The sequence below is a fragment of the Gorilla gorilla genome, chromosome 2, assembly GCF_029281585.2.
Source record: "Gorilla gorilla gorilla isolate KB3781 chromosome 2, NHGRI_mGorGor1-v2.1_pri, whole genome shotgun sequence".
Classification (NCBI taxonomy): domain Eukaryota; kingdom Metazoa; phylum Chordata; class Mammalia; order Primates; family Hominidae; genus Gorilla; species Gorilla gorilla.
The window spans coordinates 137,829,969-137,853,303 of NC_086017.1; the positions used below are offsets into that span (position 1 = coordinate 137,829,969).

General features: G+C 48.8%; 2 protein-coding genes across 3 annotated transcripts in view; one reads left to right on the forward strand and one right to left on the reverse strand.

Moving 5' to 3' along the window:
- Window positions 1–6,324, reverse strand: part of TXNRD3 (thioredoxin reductase 3) — a 47,337-nt gene extending 41,013 nt beyond the window's left edge. Inside the window, exon 1 of one of the 2 annotated variants that reach the window (XM_019024684.4) lies at window positions 5,705–6,324. In XM_019024684.4, the coding sequence (XP_018880229.1) occupies window positions 5,705–5,713 (9 nt within the window). In that variant the 5' untranslated portion in view covers window positions 5,714–6,324. The remainder of the gene's footprint in view (window positions 1–5,704) is intronic. The other variant, XM_055381479.2, reaches the window with a different exon arrangement.
- A 7,018-nt stretch (window positions 6,325–13,342) lies between these two features.
- On the forward strand, window positions 13,343–23,195 carry LOC101139991 (nuclear pore membrane glycoprotein 210-like). Its single transcript, XM_063703533.1, has 5 exons — window positions 13,343–13,481; window positions 14,593–14,772; window positions 17,479–17,559; window positions 18,363–18,605; window positions 22,960–23,195. The coding sequence occupies exons 2-5, from the start codon at window positions 14,698–14,700 to the stop codon at window positions 22,969–22,971; spliced, it is 411 nt and encodes a 136-aa protein (XP_063559603.1). The 5' UTR covers window positions 13,343–13,481; window positions 14,593–14,697; the 3' UTR covers window positions 22,972–23,195.
- The last annotated feature ends 140 nt before the right edge of the window (window positions 23,196–23,335 follow it).

Consider the following 23,335-nt stretch of genomic DNA (forward strand, 5'->3'; position numbering starts at 1 on the left):
AGTGTCATGACACTGGCTTTGACAATGATTTTATGGATATGATCTCAAAGGCACAAGCAACAAAAGAAACAACAGACAAATAGCACCTCACAAAAATTTGAAACTCTTGTTCATCAAAGGACAGTTATCTACTCAGGAGGCTGAGGCAGGAGGATCATTGAGTCCAGGAGTTTGGGGCTGTAGTGCATTTTGATCACACCTGTGAATAGCCACGGCACTCCAGCCTGGGCAACATAGCAAGATGCCATCTCTTAAAAAGAAAAGAGGACATTATCAACTGAGTAGAGAGGTGACCCAAGGAACTGAATAGGGTATTTGCAAATCACATATATGATAAGGGATTAATATCTAGATTATATAGAGAACTCCTAAAACTCAAGAACAAAAAAGTTAAAACCCCAACTTAAAAATGGGAAAGCACTTGAATATATATTTCTTCAAATAAGAGATACAAATGGCCAATAATAAGCACGTGAAAAGTTGTTCATCATCACTAATCTTTAGTGAAACGCGAATCAAAACCACAATACTTCACATCCATTAGGATAAGCATTATTTTTAAAAACAAAGAAAATAACAAATGTTGGTGAGGATGCAGAGAAACTGAGACCCTTGTGCACTTTAGTGGGAATGTAAAATAGTGTTGCCACTATGGAAAACAGAATGACAGTTCCTCAAAAAATTACAAATAGAAATATCACATAATCAAGCAACTCCATTTCTAGGTATGTACCAAAAGGAACTGAAAGCAGAGACTCAAATAAATATTTGTACACCCATGTTCATAGAAACATTATTCATAATAGCCAAAAGGTGGAAGCAATGCAAGTGACCATTGACAGATAAATGGATAAACAAAATGTGTTATATACATACAGTGGAATATGATTCAGTCTTTAAAAGAAAGGAAATTCTCACACATGCTACAACATGGTTGAATGTTCAGGACATTACTCTAAGTGAAATAAACTGGACACAAAAAGACAAATACTGTATGACTCAACTCATATGAGGTACCTAAAGCAGTCATATTCATAGAGACAGAAAGTCAGAAGGTGGTCATGAGGGGCTGGGAGAAGGAGCAAAAGGGAATAAGTGTTTAATGGGTATAGAATTTCAGTTTGGGAAGATGAAAAAGTTCTGTGGATGGATGCTGCTGATGGTTGCACAACAATGTACATGTACGTAGTGCCACTGAACTCTACACTAAAAAATAGTTAAAAATGGTAAGTTTTATGTTATGTGAATTTTATCACAATATTTTTAAAAAAGCAAAAGCAAACCAATGGAAATATAAATTTATAATTCACAAATGTATGAATTCAGGACTGGGGAAACACGGCTTAAAATTAATGTGGGGAAAGTACTTCTAAAAGTCAGGGCATTTTATTCACTGTATAGTTTGCGTTATCATCTTACATCTGTCCTTTAACATTGACTTTCCAACTAGTCTAGCTGCCTCTACACTGAGCCTAGTTTCATATGATGGCTAGATTTCAAATCACAGGTCAGACGCTGCTCACAAGCGTGAGATGACTTTTCTTTGCCACATCATTAAGTCCACACTTATTAGCAAGCATTTTAAGACCTCCTTGGCCAGGCACGGTGGCTCACGCCTGTAATCCCAGCTCTTTGGGAGGCCAGGCGGGTGGATCACTTGAGTGCAGGTGCTCGAGACCAGCCTGGGCAACATGGTGAAACACTGTCTGTACAAAAAATACAAAAATTACTGAGGTGTGGTGGCATGCACCTGTAGTCCCACCTATTTGGAAGGCTTACGTGGGAGGATCACTTGAGACTGGGAGGCAGAAGTTGCAGTGAGCCAAGATCAAGCCACTGCACTCCAGCCTGGGCAACAGAGCAAGACCCCATCTCAGAAAAAAAAAAGACCTCCCTAAATCACCTTTGAAACTAAACTTCCAGCCATTTTCCAATGAATCTTCCTGATTCCCTTGCATATACTTTGTGCTCAGCCATACTATTTTCCTTTTATCGTTATCTATCTTTGCTGATACTAGTTTCTTAACTAGATGCTCTTTCTTACCTACAGACTCTCAAGGACCAGCTTACGTGGCATTTTCTTAGACTGTTCTGATCCTCCACAGAAGCCACTGTTTTATCTCTTATTCCCACAACTCTTGTTTTTCTTACGCACTTCTTTCTACACATACAAGCTGGTTGATTACAGCTCAATTAGACTATGAGCATATGGGAGGCAAGACCAAGGCTTATTCATTTCTGTGTCTCTGCAACACTAAGCACCCAATAACACTTATTGAATGCCATTAGCAGCCCAATGAAGAAACAAATCTCTCTCCTTGACTCTGCAAGGATAAGAACATATGTGGAATATGGTGTCTAATTTTGGGGGATACATTTAAGAGGTTCATGGGCAAAAAGAAAACTGTACAACCAAGTTAGTGAGCGGCCACACGTAAAGATGGACATGTAAGAAAGCAGGCTACTCAGTCAAGCAAGAAAAACACTTGGCAAAAGTACGGGAAGATCTGCCTTCCAAGCAGAAGCAAGGTTCTTAATTCTGCCCACTGGAGCAATGCTCACCTCCAAGAATGAATAAATATTTCAGAGAGGCAGATTTTGCTTCACTTAAAAAAATTCCAATAATCAGAGTTGTCCAAATATGTCATGGGACTCAAAATGGTGGCCACATTACTGAAAACGTTAACACATACAGAATAGAGGATCATTTGTCCTAAGATTTTCTGTATTGGGAAAGATTTGACTAACATTATTTAAGATAATTCACCCTACATTATGTGCCTGACACTATTGTCTAGGCCCCAGTAATACAGCAGTAGACAGACACAGTTCTGATCTCTTGGTGTTTATGCAAACTACAAAGGACAACTCTTAAGAAATATAGATAGAAAACAGACCCCAGAAATAGTCCAACACATACATGAGAACCTGATCAATGATGAGTGAGCATACGAACTAGTGTGGAAAGGATGGGGTCTCCAAAAAAGGAAACAGGAACACCTGAGAAGTCACAAAGAAGAAAACAAACTGGATCCCCACTCCTATTACTAATATCAATCCCAAGTAGACGTCAAGAATGTAGGTATGAAAAGCATACTTCAATTTTCAGGAGCTAAAACAGGAGAATATCTTTATGATCTCTGAATAGAAACAGATTTCTTAAATAAGACACCAAAAGCAAGCCATAAAAGGAAAAGAACGATAGAAGCAAATACATTAAATTTACAAACTTCAGTTAATGAATAGATCCTTGTATTAGTCTGTTCTCCCATTGCTATTAAGAAATATGAGACTGGGTAATATATAAAGAAAAGAGGTTTAATTGGCTCACGGTTCTGTAGACTCTACAGGAAGCATGATACTGGCATCTCCCTGGCTTCTGGGAGGCCTCAGGAAACTTACAATGATGGCAAAAGGCAAAGGGGGAGCCAGCACTTCACATGGCCAGGGCAGGAGAAAGACAGTGGGGTGGGGAGATGCTACACACTTTTAAATGACCAGATCTCATGAGAACTCACTATCATGAGGACAGTACCAATGGCATGATACTAAACCATTCATGAGAAATCCACCCCCATGATCCATTCATCTCCCACCAGGCCTCGCCTCCAGCATTAGGGATTACATTTCAATATTTGGGTGGGGACACAGATCCAAACCATATCAATCCCATAAAAAGAGTGAAAAAGGAAGCTAAATCTGACCGATTTTCTACAGCAGCAGGTCCTCAAATAACATTATTTCATTACAACAGTGATTTAAAAAACTATTTCCAGCCAGAGCCCCTGTCAAGTGGAGTTTGCACCTTCTCTTCATGTTTTCTCCAGGTACTCCGGTTTCCTCCCACATCCCAAAGATGTGCATGTTAGGCTAACTGGTGTATCTACATTTTCCCAGTCACAGAGAGTGTGGGTGTGTGTGCAAGTGCACCTGCAATGGGATGGTGTCCCAGCCACGTTTGGATTCCGCCTAACACCCTGAGCTGTCAAGATAGGCTCTGGCCACTTGCAACCCTGAAATGGAGTAAGTGGGTTGGAAAAGGAATGAATAAGCAAATATAAATTATTGCCAAATAAAACTTCATCGAGTAGACAATAATCATATAGATGCAAACAATAACGAATGCAGTGCACCCTCCGCCCCTAACAAAGGGACTCTGATTTTGTTTTTGAACTGCCCAGTGGCATGAGGTGCTCCTTAAAATTCTGCTTTGCAAACATTTTTTATTTCACCCACCACCATTAGAACCCAACCTCTCCTGACTCACCAGAAATTGGGTAAATAATTTTCTTCCTTGTTTTCACTAATCTCTCTTAAATGTATGTATAGCTCACGTTTATTTCAATGTTTAATATTAGACATGTTTTGGGTCTTTATTTAAAAGTCTGGTGATTTCTTTTTGTGGTCAGAAATATGCTATAGGAACTTAACTCTTATTTCTATCGATTAGCCTGCAATAAAACTGGTTTTGTTACATGCCATTTGGCTTAAGGTTGGTTTCCAAGAACCTATCAACAATGTTGAGTGAGCACTTACTGTATACATAACCAAAGGATAAGCATCCTAAATATATAAAGGATAAGTCAGTACAAACAACTAAAAACCACTGCATAGGAAAATAGGCAAAAGGCCTGAAAAAAATGAAAAACACGCTATATAATTTCATAGAAGAGGTAGCTCAAATGACCCATGAACACACTGGACTTCATTTGGGAAATGCAAAATTAAACCATAATGGAATGCCATTTCAAAACTGCCAGAATGGCAAAAATTAAAAATATCAACTGTTAGCAAGGATGTAGAGCAAGATGAATTGTTACAAACTAGGAGGAGAGTAAACTGGTATCACTACTTGGAAACTCAGTTGGGCATTACCTTGCTAAGGTAGAAATCATGCATCCTTTATGACCCAGTAACTCAGCTTCAAGATACCTATTCTAGAGTTAAGTCTTTTATAAATGCGCTGGGAGTTACGTGCAAGAATAAGCATATAGCTGTACTGTTTTTTAAGACCAAAATACTAAAAACAGCAGAATGATAAACTCCGGTATGATTCTTCCCAGGGAATAGTTTCCCAGGGAATAGTTTCAGCAATGAAAATTAATGAACCCCAGCTACAGATACTAACATGCATGAATCTCTGAAACATAACTGTTGAGGAAGAAAACTGCAGAAGAATACCTATGTATGTATGGTTCTATTTATATCAAGTCCCAAAACAGGCCAAAAGGAACCAAATATTGATGAATAATATATATATTTGGTAAAAATGTAAAAAAAAAAAAAAAGGAAATTTTGCATAGTGGTTAACCCTGAGGGAGGGAAGAGACAGCCAAGGAAGCTTCTACAGTACTAGTGTCACTTAATTATTCTTAAAAATATATATGCATAATATATGTTTTAAGAAACTATACACATCAATGTAAACTTCAAATATATTTGAAAAACAGCCTATAATTTCATGAACTCAACCCAATAGTTTATGCTTTTGCATACTGTCTTCCACGTATCATTTTTCAACTTTCTGTAAAATGAAGTAAATTCCTAAACGTTGAAAGTCTGTACCTTACACGTAGGTTATCACCCAAAGGCTCGTTTCTAAGTGAAGTATTCTTAAACTCAGAATACATTTGTCCTTAGAAATAATGCCGGATTCCTAGTCCGCCCCGAAAAGTTAAGGCAGTGTGCATGAAGCTGAAATTACCTCAGTCATCCTCACAACCTTCCCGTACCTTCGTTTCACAAACGGGGGAAGTGAGGCTCTGCACAGGGTCCTAACCCGGGTCGAGGTCACGCAATTAGGAGAGTTTCTGTTTTGATAAACTATCACAAGCCCACCTCAGAGGACGACCGGGGAGAGGAGAGGACGGACGGCTGACCTCACCGCCGCAGCCCGGGACCCGCGGGCGCCCCGGCCCGGACCCGCCCTGCCCCGGGTGGCGTCCGCGTGGCGGGCCCGGTCGCGCGCGGTGGAACCGGCGAGGGCCGCGCCTACCCGAGTACTATGGGGACAGTAGCTCTTGCTGAAGATCACCACCCGGCTGCGCTCGATGAGGCCCACGAGGCGGCGGCGCAGCTCCTCGCGGGCCTCGGACGAGCGGCTGGGCCCGGGGGACGACAGGCGGGCACGGCGCCCCGGCGGCGACAACACGCGCGCCCCTCGGACATGGCCCGAGCGGCGGTTGGGGGCATCGCCCGCCTTTCCCGGCCCGGGCGACTGCGGCGGCGACCGCTCCAGAGTCTCGCTCTCGCTCCTGGCCCGGCCGGGCCTGCTCACAAACCGAAATGCAGGCGGCTGCGGCGCCGGGACGGGACCTGAGGGGCGGCGAACGCTGCCCTCCCTGGCCACTCTCACCACCCGCGCGAATCCGCGAGGCAGCCGCTCGCCCCGCCCCCCAGCACCGCCCCGCGCATGCGAAATTGGGTCCCCCGCCCGCCCGCAGCCTAGGTGTCACTTGCCGTTCGCAAAGGGGCGGGTACCAAGCGCGAGCCTCTTTATCTCCAGGTTGTGCCTGCGTCCGGAGACCACCCAATCTTGGCGATGGCGCTCAGAGATGGCCTCTGTGCAATGCCTTTTACTCCTAATAATCCCAAACAGCCTCTTTAAACCACCTTAAAATATACGTTCTTCAATTTTTATGGGAAGTGTGAATTGGAAAGATTGATATTTTTAAAAGTTTAGATCACACAAGCTAAATAAATATATTGCGTTTGCTATTGCAATGCAGCTTTAATGAGTTTCCTAGGTTGCTACCCGTCAGTTCCCTTCTACATAGAATTCCAGAGCCGCCCCTAACAAAGGGACTCTGAAACCGCGAGAAGAGGAATCCTCTGTCCATTTCGGTGGATGAGTGGAAGACCTCGGAGCTGAACTTGCCTGCAGTGACTGAGTTAGCCAGGCATGGTGGCGGGTGCCTGTAGTCCCAGCTACTTGGGAGGCTGAGGCGGGAGAATGGCGTGAACCTGGGAGGCGGAGCTTGCAGTGAGCCGAGATGGCGCCACTGCACTCCAGCCTGGGCAGCAGAGCGAGACTCCGTCTCAAAAAAAAAAAAAAAAAAAAAAAAACAGAAAAAAAACCCTGGAGTTTCCTTCTTCTCAACAATTCTTTACATTTCAATTAAGTCCTCTAGGCGGAGCCCATGCAATAACCAGAGCAGGGGAAGGAGCCTAGTAGGTACTTTACGCTTTTTGTTAACCTGTGCACTCAGCGGTGCTGGAGTGCCTGTCATGTGCCAGATACTGTGCTGGGCGCTGCGGATTTGGCAGGGAATGAGGCTGGCCGCCCTGCTCCTATGAGGTGTGGCTGCGTCTCTCCATCTCCTGGGTCCCGTGAGGCACAACCAGTCATGGGGCCATTGTTCAGGTGAGGACACATGTCCAGGATGAGGGGGGAGTGTGTGGAAGCTACGGGCCTTGAAGTCAGGTGCATCCTCCTTTTCCCTGAGACTAATCTGTGGACATGACCCATGTCCCCAGCCGTCGCCCTCAGGGAGGTCACAGGGCTGGCCGGGTCCCTGCGTGAAGTTTCCTCCAGCACCCAATCACAGTGTCTGTGATTTTCACATTAGCTTGGGTCCTCCTCTTTGAGCCGTGAGGGGGAGTAATCAGGGGCATAGACCATGACACTCTTGCATGGCACAGCCTGGCCCATCACACAACATTGACGGGTCATCGACGTGGGCAGGCTGAAGGAAACAGACATTGATGGGTCCAGTGACATTCAGAAATATCCACAGGGTCCCTTCTCCCCTGCAGTTGCCACCTATCAGGGCACAAGTCTGAAATGTGATCAGGGCCCCAGGAAGTGGGGGCTGAGATGATGTGGGCAGAGTCTTGGGGCCTGGCAAGCTCCAGGCCATGTGACAGTTTCAGCCCCCACATGCACAGAGCTGCCTCTAGCTGCACTCACAGCTTCTTAATGAGCACGACGCATTTGTCATCTCCTACTCGATGACAGGACTTTCCCCTCGGCTCAGTGTTTCCCGATGTTCTCAGGTGGCACCTTTAACACTCAGAAATTAGAATTCATTCTGGGCATAGGTCACCACCACTTCCTTCCCCTCACAAATGTTCTCCCATGTGTGAATCAGGAAGTAGGTGGGTCCAGAACACATGGAGAGGCCAGGTGGTATGAGCCGCATATGCAGTGTAGAGTTAGGAGTGGGTGCAGGTTCCCACTCTGCCACCAGCTAGTGACCAAGTGCCCTCAGTTCCCCAAGCCTCCAGAGTTGCCTGGTGAGGACTTCCTTAAAGCATCACCGTGAGGCACAGTGAACCACTGTGCACCAGCCCAAGGGGCAGGCCAGGCTCTGCGGGCTCCAGAGATGGTGGCTGGATGCCTATCCCCTGGGAAGTCAAGTGGAAGAGCAATTGATTTCCCCACTGCCATTTTAATATGTCTTTACAATGTGCAAAATGGTTCTGAAAGAAAAGAAAAAGAGCAAAAGCCCTTCCCTGTGTTACCCTGTGTAGGGCTCCTCAGTGGGTGCACCGTGGAATTTCTTCACATTGTGAAGGACCTACCCACTCCTGACAGCAGTAGCTTTTGCAGGAGTTTGAAATCGGAGTCTCTAATTGGGTTCTCAAAGAAAGCTCTCATTACTCTCCCTAATCTTTCAATGGGTTTTCTTTGGGGGAATTGTAATAAGCTGGGGTGAATCAGCCCCAGCAAAACCAGAACTGGTGGCTCTTGGACCCCATTCCTCAGCCCGTATTTGACACCAGGCTCAAGTGGTGATGGCTCAAGTCACACAGCTACTGTTTTGGAGTATAAGCATGACATCTACTTTGGGATCTTTATTTATCTACTGTAAGTCATTGTATGGAATAACCCAGGCATGCTGCGTCTGTATTAATGTACCCTGAGTAGGTGGTATGTGCAGCTCAGGTCAGCTTGTTGATCTCCTGTGTCCTCAGCCAGTTATGGGCTTGGGCCTTTCTCAGCTTGGCCTTTGCCTTTGGCCATTCTCCCTCCTCCCCTCCCCGCAGTTCTCTTCCAGCTCCAGGAGGCATCTAGCTCGGTTCCCCTGGGAAGTGGAGAGTCGGGAAGGAGCCCAAGCTGGGATGTAGGGTATCTGGTTCTATCCCCAGCTCTGCCTTTTCAAAGCCACACCCCTATTCTGTCATCTGGGCCTGTTTCCTCATCTGTATATTGAAGAGGTTGGACTAGAATCAGCACTTGCCAAATAGGTGAGGTTTGTAGGTGATTTTCAGAATTTCCAAGGCTTAACAAAGCTGGTTTTACTCTGTAAAGCCAAGCAGGCTGGAGCACCAGGTTCCATGACCTTGTCCAGAATTACTCAGAGCAGCAGCCCTGGAGCTCATCCAGTCAAGACGTGCATGGTGGGGCCAGGCTGGGCCAGATGCTGGGCTGAGTTGAGTCCTGAGGGTATGTGAGTGCTGAGGACAGCCTGGAGAGGAAGGCCAAGTGCACTGCAGGCCCCATCAACACCGATAGCACACAGCAGGTCCAGCTCCCGGGAGAGGGGAGCAGGGGCACTGGAAGAGCTGACCTGGATGAGGGAAGACTGTTCTGAGGAAGAACACTGGACCTGGGCCTGAAAGATGACTTGGAGCCAGCAGATGGAGGCCGGGAAAGAGCCCCAGGTCTTTAAGGGGGCTGCGAGCCCCAGAGGCAGGCAGGCAGCAGGTATCTGACTGTGTGAGTGGGAGAGAAGGCCTGCATGGCTGGAGCATAAGCATGGTGGGGGAGTGTGATGTGCATGGAAACTGGAGCCGAGGCAGGGGCCAGGCCACACCAGGCTTTACAGGGCATTCTAAGGCTTTGGGCTCATTCTCAGAGCACTGGACAGCTGTTGAAGGGTTTTCACCTGGGTGAGATGTGATCCTATTTGGTTTTCTCTTTTGGGTCAGAGACGTAATTTTGTGTGTGTGTAGGTTCTTGATATTGAAACTCTAGCTTTGCAAACCCTGAAGTGCTTACTTTAAAAACCCCTGCTACTCACCCCATGAATATGAGACCACAAATAGCCAGCAACAAAGCCAGGCCCAGATAGAGGAGAGGGGCAGCCGGCTGGACTCACCCACTAGCTCCATAACCTGTTTCTGCCTGCCCAGTTCCAAAACCACCTGGATGAAATACATGCCTAAGCAATAAGGCAAGCTTCATGCAGTCCATCATAAATAGACATGTCACGTGTGTGAATGCCTATCCTGTGCAGCATGAGAGGGTGATTGTGAATGCACTTTTTTAGGGGAGAAACTCCTGAAGGCAGAATCCCTAAAAGTGGATAGATGGCCAGGCGCAGTGGCTTGTGTCTGTAATCCCAGCACTTTGGGAGGCTGAGGTGGGTGGATCAGGAGGAGATTGAGACCATCCTGGCTAACACAGTGAAAGCCCATCTCTACTAAAAATACAAAAAAAAAAATCAGCCGGGCATGGTGGCACACACCTGTAGTCCCAGCTACTCAGGAGGCTGAGGCAGAAGAATTGCTTGAACCTGGGAGATGGAGGTTGCAGTGATCTGAGATCACGCCACTGTGCTCCAGCCTGGGCGACAGAGGAGACTCCGTCTCAAAAAACAAAGTGTGTAAACAGAAAAGGATTAAAGTGAGGGCTCTTAGGCCGGAGTGGGTGGATTGCCTGAGCTCAGTAGTTCAAGACCAGCCTGGGCAACACGGTGAAACCCCGTTTCTACTAAAATACAAAAAATTAACTGGGCGTGGTCCCAGCTACTCGGGAGGCTGGGGCAGGAGAATTGCTTGAACCCGGGAGGCAGCAGTTGCAGTGAGCCGAGATCGTGCCACTGTACTCCAGCCTGGGTGAAAGACCAAGACTGCATCTCCAAAAAAATAAAAAATAAAAAATAATGGGGCTCTTGCCTTGAGCCCAGGAGTTCGAGGTTGCAGTGTGCTGTGATGATCCCACTGCACTCCAGCCTGAGTGATGGAGCTAGATCCTGTCTCTAAAAAAAATGAAATAAAAAAATAAAAACAAGGATCTATTCTAGCCACAGTGGCATACACCTGTCATCCCAGCTGCTGCTCTGGAGGCTGAGTTGGGAGGATGGCTTGAGTCTAGGAGTTTGAGGCTGTAGTGAGCTATGGTCCTACCACTGCACTCCATCCAGCCTCAGAGACAGAGCAAGACCCTGTCTCTTAAAAAAATAATAAATAAATGTTAAAAGGGTCTTTGGCAGTGAAAAGGCTGGAAAACTCTAGCTCTGGTTTGTTCATTCACTCACACCTTAGCAGTCAGTGCTTCACACAGAGCTGGGGCTGTTGATCAGACACAGAGTTGAGTGAGATGCACGGAGCTCACACTGGGGTGGCCTTGCAGGCTGCTCCCAGGTTCTGTGATTCAGTCCGTTCTGATTGGGACTTCTCAGGGAGAGCTGCCGCTGAAAAGTAGCTGTCTCGTTTTCTGCCAGTCCCTGTCTCGCAGTTTCACAGAAGACCTCAAGGGGTGCTTCTCTACCGCCAGGGCTGCAGTGGCAGGTGGCCAGCTCAGGACGTGGCATCCTGGGACTGCATTCTCACTCTGTCCCCAAGTTCCTGCACATCCCAAGGTTGCTGACTGCCCCTCTTGGATCAGCTTCCGTTTTCTTCCCTTTGTAAAATGTGCAAATTGGAGATCGATGTTCGGTGAGATCTAGCTGAGCACTGACATGTTATATCCCAAGCCCAGCTCCTGGCCAGCAGTGGGGCTTGTGATGAGAGGTGGGCAGGGCACTATTTGGGGTAGGATTTCCCTTGTCCACTGCTTTCTAGTGCTGGCCTGGAGGGCTCTGCCAGTGAGGTGATAGGCTGGTGCTGAGGGTGAGGCACTGCTCACGGACCTGAGCAGAGAGGGGGCTCTGCAGCCACGTAATCCACCACCCACCCCTCTACCCCAGCCCCGAACCTTGCAGGTATACCCTTTGCTCCCTGGCTTGACCACCATCATGACCTATGACTTGTGCCTCATCTTCCCGGCTCTGGCCAAGTCTGTCGTTTACGTGTCAGACATTCAGGAGCTGTACATCCGTGTGGTTGACAAGGTCATTGGAACCTTCATGATGGGACCCCCTCAGCAGACCTGCAGGAACGGAGAGTGAGGCGGCTGTGGGATGTTTCCTATGGCCTTCACTTTTGCTCCTGGGGTCTGCATCCCTTCCCCTGTGAGCTTGCAAAACTGTCTTCTATCTCCTTCGCTCTATGTTAAGGATGCAGAGTCCCTCCAGTAAGGAACTTCTTCATCCCAGGTGACATCCCCATGAGGCTTGGCAGTAAATCCTGCTGGAAGTTGCCTCTAAATTAGCTGTGACCTGGGAATTCTTGTCTTTTAGCTGGTGTAGGTTATTAACCAGCCAGGCACATGTCTTGCTGAGCATGGATTTCCCCCCGAAAATACAGGTTTTGGGTTCTCTGGAGTTTCAGTGACAAATGAGTACAGCTCACCCATGCCAAGCACCATTGCAAAAAAGGACAAGGAATAGATCTCGTTTTATCTTTCACGTCAATAGCGAAATTTTATTACTCCAAATATCTGAGGTGACTGAAGCTGGGCTTCCAGAGGGTTGTGGTTGGGATCCTGAGTGGATAGAAGGGCTGGTAATTAAAAGGGCATCTTAGGCTCCTTAAGAAGCTAATATGCTCTACCCAGCCTCACATACTCCTCCTATAATCTCATTTCCACTGCTGTTTGCTAATTTTCTGTTTCTTCACTGTGTATTTCTGACTCTCATTTCCTAAGGTTCTTATCGTATTCTACACTGCCAGGTGTGAGCTATTCAGTCAGTGAGCATTTACTGAACTCCTACTGGATGCCTGCTGCTGTTCTAAGCAGTGTTTCATCTTCCTAATTAGTGTATTGTTATTTAAAAGTAGGGAGTGGAACTTATGCCTGTAAGTATCCCCAGCCACCCTCCCCTGATCCACTCCTTGGAATAAGCGCTTCATCAATTTTCATTTGCTGACTGGCTGATAGTCCAGAGGTAAACCTGGGTGACTCATCCCTGATTCCCAGGTCTGTGGGTTGAGGTTGGTGATGCTATTAGTATCTCAGAAAGTCATGGGGCACCATAGATGGTGAGATTGGTCTCCCAGAGGCCATCCCTGAGCCTCTGTCTGCACGATGCAGGTGGAGATTGGGAAGACAGTGAAGGCAAACATCCGCATGCTAGACTTGCACAAGAATCCCCTTCTGGCCAAATACTTCCCATTCATGGACCTGAAGCTCCGAGCAGCTTCCCCAATTGTCACATTGGTGTGACTCCTCCTAGTGGTCACCTCCTCCAGCAGAGATGTCACAAAGGCAACTCCTGAAGTAGGTGATTCCCGGACAAGGGGAGCTCTGAGGTCCCTCATGGGCTCATTATGTGGTGTGGGGCTGTCGCAGGGTGTTAGGTTATGACAGGAGCAGCACTGCAGCCACAGGTCATGGCAGTCATGGCCCAGGGATCATTCCAAGTCTATTTACAGCAGCAACATTAAACCAGCCCTGCCAACATCCTCCCTGTGCTTGGGCCACACTGGGGCTGGTGAGCATCATTAATCTGTGATCTGAAGCACGTGGGTACCGTCTGTGCCTCTAGATGGACTCGCACCTTTCTTCTGGCAATAAGAAATTTGTTTCTGACCAGCAATAGCGCAGCACTGCAGAGATCAATCCTCCCACACAAGCAGTGCCCTGGATGCCTCCTGTGTTCACTCACCTTCCCCTGCCAGGAGTGCACTTGCGGGGGGATGCAGGAGGAGCAGGTGGGGGCTTCACCGGCTCCACAGCATGGCACCGGCATCCCTGGTCTCCTCCTGGGCTAGTCCTTGTTGCTGAGCTCCTTGATCCTCATCTGAAAAGTTTTGAGAGCACTGACAAGAACGATTCTAAGGTGTTTTTCAGCAGAAATTGGGAGAAATTTAGGGAAGGAGGTAAGCTTCGAAAAAGGAGTTGGGGAGTCCTAAAGGCAGTGGATGGCAAAGCTTGACCCACACCAGCGTCTCCAGAGGGCATGTTAGGACACAGATGCAGGGCTGCCTCTGGCTCCATGGGCCGGGGTGGCTGGACGGTATGCATTGCTAGTCAGCGACCACACACTGAGAATTGCTGATCCAAGGGGAAGGCTCAGCTGCATGAAAGGTCCTTGTTTTCATGGTGTTTAGCATCTGGGGAAGTGGAGCACAGTCACAAACAGCAGAACATGCCCCAGAGAACCAGAGAGCCTCAGCCAGTGGCTGGGAGGCAGCCCCCAGGACCCTGGGGCCCACAGGTCACTGCTCACATAGGGGTGATGTTCGTGCCCTGAGTTTTCCTCTCATGAAACATGTGGTGTGTAAGTCATGGGTTCAGGGCATAGCAGTTCCTTCTCTCCTCTGTCTCAACTGGTTTTTCCCCCACTCGGGCTGATTCTCAGGAACGTGACACTGCTTATCCGGGTCATGATGCAGGTGAGAGCTGAGAAGCCACATCATGCTCCAGCCCCAGTGTGCCCACTGCACAGCAGCCCCAGCTCCTGGCGCACTGCCTCTGTCCTAGCATGAGGTGACTGTGTAGAGGTGGAAGCCATCAGCACTGAGGCCCTGGCTCCATCTGGGGGAGGCACAGGCTGCCTGGCACAGTAGGCACTGATGCACTGCTATTTCCTCCCCACTCAGGTCACCTCTGAGGGCAGCACCCAGCCTCAGTCCAACATCCTTTTCTCCATCAGCAACTAGAACATTGCGCTGGTGAGCGCTCCCAGGCTGGTACCAGGCCTCACCATGGGGAAGGGCACTGTGTCTGGGCTTGTGCAGGTGGTGGATGCAGAGACTAGCAAAGTGGTCATCATCTCTCAGGTAACAGACGTGCTATTGGAGACTGGCACTATCCGAACTCCCCAGGACAGCCAGCTGTGGTGATGGGCCACTGCTTCCCAGGGCAGCTGTGCCTGAGACAAAGGCCTCTTTACTGTGTTTGGGTTCTACCTCTGAGGACCACCTCTCTCCAAGGGTGCTGCTTCTGCCCCCTGGGTCTGCAGTCCCTGCCAGGGCCCCCTGTGCAGGACAGTCCTGCTGACTTGGGAGCACCCAGACCCCCAGAGGCCGCTCTTCTCCAGGCTGAGTCTCCCAGTCTTTCCAGCTGCTCCTTACGGGACAGGGTCTTCAGCAACCCCCGGCCCCAAAGGGCCCTTCCAGTGGAGGATGATGGCAATCGTGGTGAGGGCAGGCGCCGCTCCGCACACTTTGCCTTCATGTCCTTCAGTCCTCTCGGTGCCCTGTGCATTTTCCTGCTGTCCCCCTTTGATGATGGGAGACTGAGGGACTAGCTAGCAGACCACAGTCACCATGTGCCAGTTCTGGGATTGGGCCCAGGGCCGCCCAGCATCAGAGCTCTCGGGCCTTTTGTTGGTCACTTGAAGCTGGGCTTGAGCATGTGCTGATAGCAGAGAAGGGGTGCTGTGGGCTGAGAGTGCCTTCTGGGTGCATTGTATGTCTCCAGAGTAGTGTGGTGTATGTGTGGTGAATTAAAAAATTGTACTTCAGCCCTGGATTTGTATTTCCAGGTGGAGAGAAAAACCTGGGTCATCTGCTAGCATCTTCTACACCAGCAGAGGTTAAGTCATCTTCCCAGTCTCTGTGCAGGGTGGGGGACTTTCCTAATTGCTTTTCTGGGCTGGCAGTGAAGGTAGGAGGCCAAGTTAGGGCCGTCTTCTCCCCGGAGGGTCTCCCTGCCCCACATTAGTGGGACTGACTCAAGCAGGTGAAAGTCTGTGTCTGGAGAGTCTGACAACTTCCCCGCTTTGTGAGGCGTGGGTCTCCTTTGGTCCTCTGGAGAGGAGGTGAGACCATTTCCACCTTCTGACAAAGGCTCAGGGCTAAAATTGGGGCCTTTGCATTCTTCGTGACCTCCTTCGCCAGCAGTGACTTGCAGAATCATCTCAGGGAAGGCTGCTTTGGAGTTCCACTCACAGCTGGACCAGAAACTTGGTCTGTAAGAAGAGCCTTCTGTGATGTTGAATGCAACTGTGGACAGAAACCTGTTTCAGAATCAGTCATCCCATTCCTCATGAGAACTAGGTCCCCTGGAAGCAGTCCATGCAGTCCTGAGTTCAGAGCCTGTAAACACAGAGCCCAGGGAGCTGGCGAGTGCACCGCCCTAGAGGGGGTGCAGGGAAGTCCTTGTTTTCAGAGGCCGACTTTGATCCATCATTGAGTTCAGTGATTTACTCCTTTTCCCAGCATTTTCCGTGCCTGCCCAAGTATCCTTGTTAAGCCACAAAGTCTGAATCACAGAGGTGGATGCCCAGATCCAGTGTGTGTCAATTTCCAAGACAAAGAAAAAGTCTTGGGGATGTTAAAATCTGTCCTGGGGACGTGGCAGGGTTCAGATTGGCTTCCCAGAGCGTCACATTCAGGACTGTGACTTACAGACAGGAGGCCTGTGGTTTTTTTGTGTTTGTTTGTTTTGTTTTGTTTCTCTAAAAAGGATTGCAGCCTCAGGAACTGGCTCATTTTCCAGTAGCTAAAAGGGCAGCTGGCTGGAAATTCAGCCAGAGGGACACAGGGCACTGAGTATCCCTCCTCTTTGTTGTCTGACTTTGCTGGCATTCTCCCCTCTGGGTCTGCCATCTGACAGGTTGGGGAGGTGCTGGGGAAAGGCCCTGGTGGCCCTTGGCAGGTGGAGGGGCTGCATCACCATCCCCATCTGAAAGGCATCTTCTTGAGCCCAGGCAGGCAGGGGCTTCGCCTGCAGCCCCTGTGTCCTTGCCTGGAATGTGATTCTGGTCAGATGCTTCCAGTTTCATCTGTCCAATCCAGGTCACACAACCAGCACCCCAAGGCCGTGGGGTGGGCCAGGACTAGCAGGAGGAGACTGAGCAGAAGGATGAGTGAAAGGAGGGGAACGGGTGCTTATCAAGCACCTACTGTGTGCCAGGCATTAGCCCAAGTCATGAGGCACAGAATGTGGGCTCAGTATGAGCTCATGGCAAAGAGTCTAAGAGGTTTAATCATGTCAGTTCCACATGAGTCAGCAGCACTAGAAAGAAGCCAGGAGAGTTAGTCTTTGGCCAGATTAATAGGAGTATAGAGTTGAGCATGAAGGAGGTTATAAGGTCTGCTCTAATCAGACTCCACTGGACTCCTGCATTTGTCCCTGTACTCTGCTTAGTCAGACACAGGCAAGCTGGATTTGGGTTTGGGAGGGTCTGGAGACCTATCGCTTGAGGGCAGCCTGGCCTAGGGAAGAGCAGACCCCAGTCCCTGGCACCAAGCCCGAAGTGCTGACCCGAAGCAGCTGGATGAGACAGGGTGGCAGCCTCAGAGCACTGGGCTGGGACCTGTGGGGCCGTGGGAGAGGAAGTGGCTGGCCCATGTGGGATGAACCGCCCACAAAACCAGGCCTCTCTTGGCAGAGGAGCACGGTGCTAGGCATCCTGAGGGGCCTTCTCGCCACAGCCTCTTAGCTGCAGCCTCCTTCCCTTGAGAGGTCCCTTCCAGAAACATCCCCGGCCAGCACAGCATTCTGGAACCCTGCACCTGAGCACCATGCTCTTTCCCCAGGACCTCGTTCAGGTGAAGGTGCTGCTGCTTGGGGCCGTGAGGATCCGCACCCCCATCATGCAGATGAGGATGGGCACCCAGGTGAGGGGACCTCCTGGGCTCTGAATCCTGGTTCCCAAAGAGCCGCTGCTATAACCCTGTCCTCGAGCTACAGTGCTTCTCCACCTCCTCCATCTGCCCAGCCTGGGTATCTAGGGGTGTAGTGGCAGCTTCCCACCCACCCCTACCCAGACTGACACCCTCTTGCAGCCACTGATGAAGGCCTGCTTCCTGCTAGCCTGTCACCTTCCCACACCTCAGATAGCACCAGGCGCCTAACAGGAGCACGGTGACCGTGGCACTTACTCCACTCCATGCTGTCTGGGACATTAATCTGTTTGGTGTTCATAGCAGCCCTGGGAGACTGGTGTCAGAACCATCTCCATGTCGCAGATGAACAAATGAATGCACAGAAAGCTTAAGACTCATCCCAGGGCCACAGAGCTAGGAAGTGGCAGCACTGGCAGTGGACTGGGCAGCCTGGTGTGGCACCTGCTGTGGCCTTTTGCCTTCTCGCCTCCAAGTGTGCCCTCAGCAGACTCTCAGCAAATAGAGACTCAAGGACCCAGGGACCCCACCCGTGGGTGCTCTGTGAGCAGGGACCCCGGCTAGATTAGGAGAGAGGGGCCCGGAGGAACCAGCACTGTGGGGGCAGGGCAAGCTGTGCTGCTGGGGGACACACAGCCTCCTAGAGCTCCAGGGAGCTTCCAAAAATGGGTCTCTTGGCCATGGGGAGGCGCAGCCAGCGGCAGGGGAGGCACAGTGTGGGGAAAACAGTCCCGCCTCTGGTTTAACTGTTTGGTATTTCATCAAAATTCCCAAACTTGTGCCATGTCCTTCTCTAGCTGGGGAAGAATTGGATACATCTCCCACTGCTTGAAGGAGGCAGCACAGCTTCTGGGGGCATTCCCAGTGCTGGCACCCCGCTGGTCACCAGGCCTGACTTCTCCCCACCGATGTCCATCTATATCACCTGGACCACCAACCACCAGAACCCTTTCTCCTTTGGCAATGCCATGCCAGGCCTGACCTTCCACTGGTCTGTCACCAAGCGGGACATCCTGGATCTCCAAGGGCAGCATCACAAGGTAGGTAACCACCCGCCCAGAGCCCACCTCCCACCCCGTCCCAGGCCGGCACCCCGAGGGGCAGGGAGGGTTCCTGCCACATTGTCCCACAGGAAGTCCCACCTTCATACCCAGAGAGGCCCTTTCTGGCCTCTCCCAAGGCTCAATGGGACTCCCTTCTCCCAAACGCTAACCACACAAACAGGGTGGGTAGGTTCCTCTCCTAACAGAAGTGGCCATGTGGGGAAGTCACAAAAGTCCTGGGAGGTCAGAATCTGTAGCTTCTGACCATTTTCTGAGATGATGTCTGGCAGCCCCCAGTTTCTCCTGGTTTATCCCAGAGGCCAAACTCCCCTCCCCTTAGCCCTGTGAGAGGCCCTGGCTCCTCCTGAGATGTCAGAGCTAGAAGGTGCCAGGGAGAATCTACTTAGTCCCTCTTTGTGTTAACCAAGGCCAGAAACGGGAAGGGACTTGACCAGGGTTGCCCAGCAAGCCAGTGGGGAAATGGGACTGGGCACCAGCCCCTGTAACTCCAGGCTCAAGCCCAGGTGGGCCTTGGGCACACAGGACCCAAGCCGGGGATGGGTTGAAAGGTTGCTTCCTGCGCACTCCAGAGACAGCGGGGATAGAGGCTAGGGGAGAGGCCCAGGCCCAGGAACGGGCTTTCCCAAAGGCTGCCCGAAGCTCATCTAGAGTAGGACGAATGCCTCCCCACCCAACTCAGTGGGAACAGGGTCCTGTCCCCAGTGCCTGGGGACCCTCCTAGATTGCTCTAATGGAACACAGGCAGTGAGACTTGTTAACAGGTATCCCAAAACAAAGGAGTCTGCGGGGACACACTGCAAAACCCAGCATTGCTCTGGGGACCTACGCACACTGAAGGCTGTGGGACATGCTGTTGTGAAGACCCCTGGCTTGCGCGGGTTGGCCCAGTGTTTTCCAGATGCACATTGTGAGATGCAAGCAGGGCGGGGCCTGTGTGCCTTTGCTGAGGGTATCATGTCTGTGAGACCCAGCCCTAAGAAGCTCTCAGTCTTCGGGGGGGTGACAGCAGCTCATTGCAGTGGGATGGGCATCCATGTGCGTTGGGTGCTGTGGGAGCCCAGAGCTGGGGCCGAACGAAGGCTTCACACAGGAGTCGTGTTTCAGGATGGGAGGGACTGGCAAAGGCCTGGAGGTGGGAACTCACTTGATGTGTTGCAAAAGTAGCAAGGAATTCTGAACTTAGGGGTCTGGGGTGCCCCTTCACACAGGGAGAGGCTGGTGCTCACTGTGTCCCAGTGGCCATTAATATAATCATCTGTGTTTATTTAACAAACATGCACAGAGCACCCGACAGAGGCTGAGGTGCCCTTGCGCACTTTCCAATATTGCCTTGTCCAGTCCTCAAGTGAGGCCTGCGGGGCAGGGGCCGCAGGGGCTGCTGCCTGCTGATGCCCCTGAGGTGGGGAAGAGCTGGGAGGGAGGGAGTCAGACCAGTTTCCTCTTGGACAATCACATGTTAGTTCAGATGATATTAGCCATGGGCCCAGGACCCAGGCCCGAGAGGTGTCCACCTGGTCTGATCAGAGGCCAGTGGGGAGCTCAGGGAACAGTTTTACCTGCCAGCGAGTGACTGCCCCTGAGCCAGGCTGGGAGGCCGAGGAGGCAGCAGCCCTGAGGGGCCTGAGAGAAGGGACTTACATAGGTGGTGGACACATCTGAAGTCTTGCAGAGAAGGGGCCTGGAGTTCCCAGGTAAGTGCTATCGCCACAGGCTTGGGGAGTCACCAGGGCCTTGGAGCACCTGGGCGTCCCAGGATCAGATCTGAGCTGATGTCATGAGGCTGATCATCTGCTGGACTGAGCTCCTCGCCAGGCCCCTGTGTGTGTCTATGTGGATCCTGCAAGAACGTGGCCAGACAGAGCCAGCTAGAGGAGCCTGGGAGGTGGAACCGGGGTTGTTCTGAGACGGTGGCAGTGAGGAGCAGGATATCTCTGTGAGAGGAAGGAGCAGTTAGGTGGTGCCTTGCCCAGGCTCAGTCCTGGCACAGTTACCCTGAGGAAGATCCTGGTGCTGGAGTTGTGCATGCTGCTGTCTGAGCTCACATCCTGGCAGGTAAAATTTTCCCTCACTGGGCACGGAGGGAGAGGCCTGTGTTTCCAGGCTCCTTGAAGGAACTCCCATTAGGCTGCACGAACATGAGCCTGCCTGCCTTTTCTCATCATATCTTTGACCTCTTCTTTTTTTTTTTTTTTTTTTTCCTCCGCAGGGTCTTGCTCTATTGCCCAGGCTGGGGCATAGTGGCGTGATCACAGCTCATTGCACCCTCGAACTCCTGGTCTTAAGTGATCCTCCCAGCTCAGCCTCCCGAATAGCTGGGACTACAGGTTTGTGCCATCATACTTGGCTATTCTTTAAATTTTTTTAGAGATGGGATCTCACTATTTTGCCTCATGCTGATCTCTAACTCCTGGCTTCAAGTGATCCTCCCATCTCAGCCTCCCAAAGTGTTAGGATTACAGGTGTGAACCACTGCACCTGACCTCTACCTATTGTTAGTTATTTGTGTCTTTCCTCTTTATATCTACATCAGTTTTTACCATAGAGTTGTCTATATTACTGATCCTTTTCAAAGGAAGTTTTTTATTTGATTGATCAAATTCACTTTTGCTTTCTAATTCACAAATTTATACTTTTACCTTTGTTAGTTCCTTTGTTTTATTTTCTTGGAGTCATTTTGCATTTTTTCCTATTCCTTAAATTGAATATTCAACTTATCTCCTGTTTCCTTTTATAAAATAAACATTAACTCAAAAATAATACATGCTCGTCTTTTTTTCAAATAACTCAAGCAACATATAAAAGTTGAAGGGTTGGGAGGCCAAGGTAGGTGGATCACCTGAGGTCAGGAGTTCGAGACCAGCCTGGTCAATATGGCAAAACCCCGTCTCTACTAAAAATACAAAAAAAAATTAACCAGGCATAGTGGCAGTGGCCTATAATCCCAACTACTCTGGAGGCTGAGGCAAGAGAATCGCTTGAACCTGGGATGTGGAGGTTTCAGTGAGCTGAGATCACACCAGTGCACTCCACCCTGGGTGACAGAGCAGGAGTCCATCTCAAAAAAAAAAAAAAGTTGAAGGAGACAAAGCAAAATATAAGATAATGACCATCTCAGAGTCTTGCAATAATGATTTATTGTCAATGTATGATGATCATTATTCCAGATATCTCTCTAAACATTTAAATAGATAGGATATAGATAGAAACTATTTTACAAAATATGGTCATGCTAATTATAAAATAAAACACAAATGAAATTTTAAGAAAAAAGGCTAAAGTAAAACTGTAGGAATTATTTATTCAAAATTTTCAGACTACTTTTTTTTTCAAAAAAGATGTTAGTTCCTCAACGATCTCTTTTAAAAAACATGATTATGAAACAATGAAATTAAAGTCATTATTATTAACAAGTTCCAATTTTCAACTGTATGTTTTCACTTCCTGGTAAGAAAAATAAAGAAATTAGAACACTTATACTTTCTCCTACCTCTCCTCCTTCTCACTCATGATTTTGTACATTTTACCATTTTTTTTTTACATTGTCAGCCTCTATAATATTAGTATTCTGCTTGGTAACCATACTTCTCACAATTTAGTTTTACTTATTTAAGTGAATATTTAAGTAGATTTGATGTCAAACACTAACCTTCTCATGGCTTTTGCATTTATGAATTTTAATATTTTAATCACTTCTTTGTTGCTTTGTTTGAATTGTTCCAAGTAAATTTTTTTCAAAAAGGATCATGGTTGTTGTCTGCCCTGAGCTTTTTCATGCTTGAGAAGGTCTGCGTGTTACATACATAGATATGAACAGTTTAGCTAACTGTAACATTCTTGTTCATACTTTCACTCTGAGTTTGTAGATTTCCCTCTCTCTCTTCTGGAATGGGGTGTAGATATGGACAATTCTGAGAACAAGTTCCCACGTAGTATTGTGTATTAGCTATTTATTGCTGCAGAACAGTTTTTCCCAAAACTGGGCAGCTAAAAACAACACATACTTACTATCCCACAGTTTCTGTGGGTCAGAAATCTGGAAACAGGTTAGCTAGATGATTCCGGCTTGGAGTCTCTGTGAGGTTGCGGCTAAGCTGACGAATGGGGCTGCAGCTACCTGAGGCTCACCCAGGGCTGATGGATTTTCTTCCAGGCCCACTCAAGTCCTTGTGACATGGGCTTTTTGAAGGTTTTGATGGCAAGTTACTCCCTTGATGAGTGACTGAAGAGAGAGAGAGAGAGAACTCATGCTAGGATCAACATCTTTTTATAGCCTAACTTCAGAAATGACATACCGTCACTGTCACTTCCTGCAGCCTTCTGTCACCTACAGATGAGCCATTAAGTCCAGCCCACATTCAAGGGGAGAGGAAGTAAGCATCACCTCAGGCACAGAAGAACAGAAAGAAGTTGTGTGCTTATCTTTAAGACAACCACATACCAGGAACTGCTTTTTTTTTTGGTATAGAAACTATCTTTTTTAAAAATTTACCCTTGACATTTGGAAACTTCATCCAGCTATGTCTGATTTGCAAATTCAGGTATATCTTTAAAATAATTTTCTTTGATTACATCTTCACATATTGTTTTCATTTTACTTATTCTTTCTTCTTTTTCAGGAAAATGAATTATATGTTGGATTTCCTTTAGTTTCATATTTAATATATCTGTAATTCTCTCCATGGAAAAGGCAGGAGCACCTGGGGCAG

What these genes read in the sequence shown, in the direction of transcription:
- LOC101139991 (XM_063703533.1), top strand. Translation starts at nt 14,698, where the DNA reads ATGGGGAAGGGCACTGTGTCTGGGCTTGTGCAGGTGGTGGATGCAGAG. An exon ending in AAGTGGTCATCATCTCTCAG is followed by an intron (nt 14,773 to 17,478) that starts GTAACAGACGTG and finishes CTCTTTCCCCAG; the next exon opens with GACCTCGTTCAGGTGAAGGT. An exon ending in AGATGAGGATGGGCACCCAG is followed by an intron (nt 17,560 to 18,362) that starts GTGAGGGGACCT and finishes GTCCTTCTCTAG; the next exon opens with CTGGGGAAGAATTGGATACA.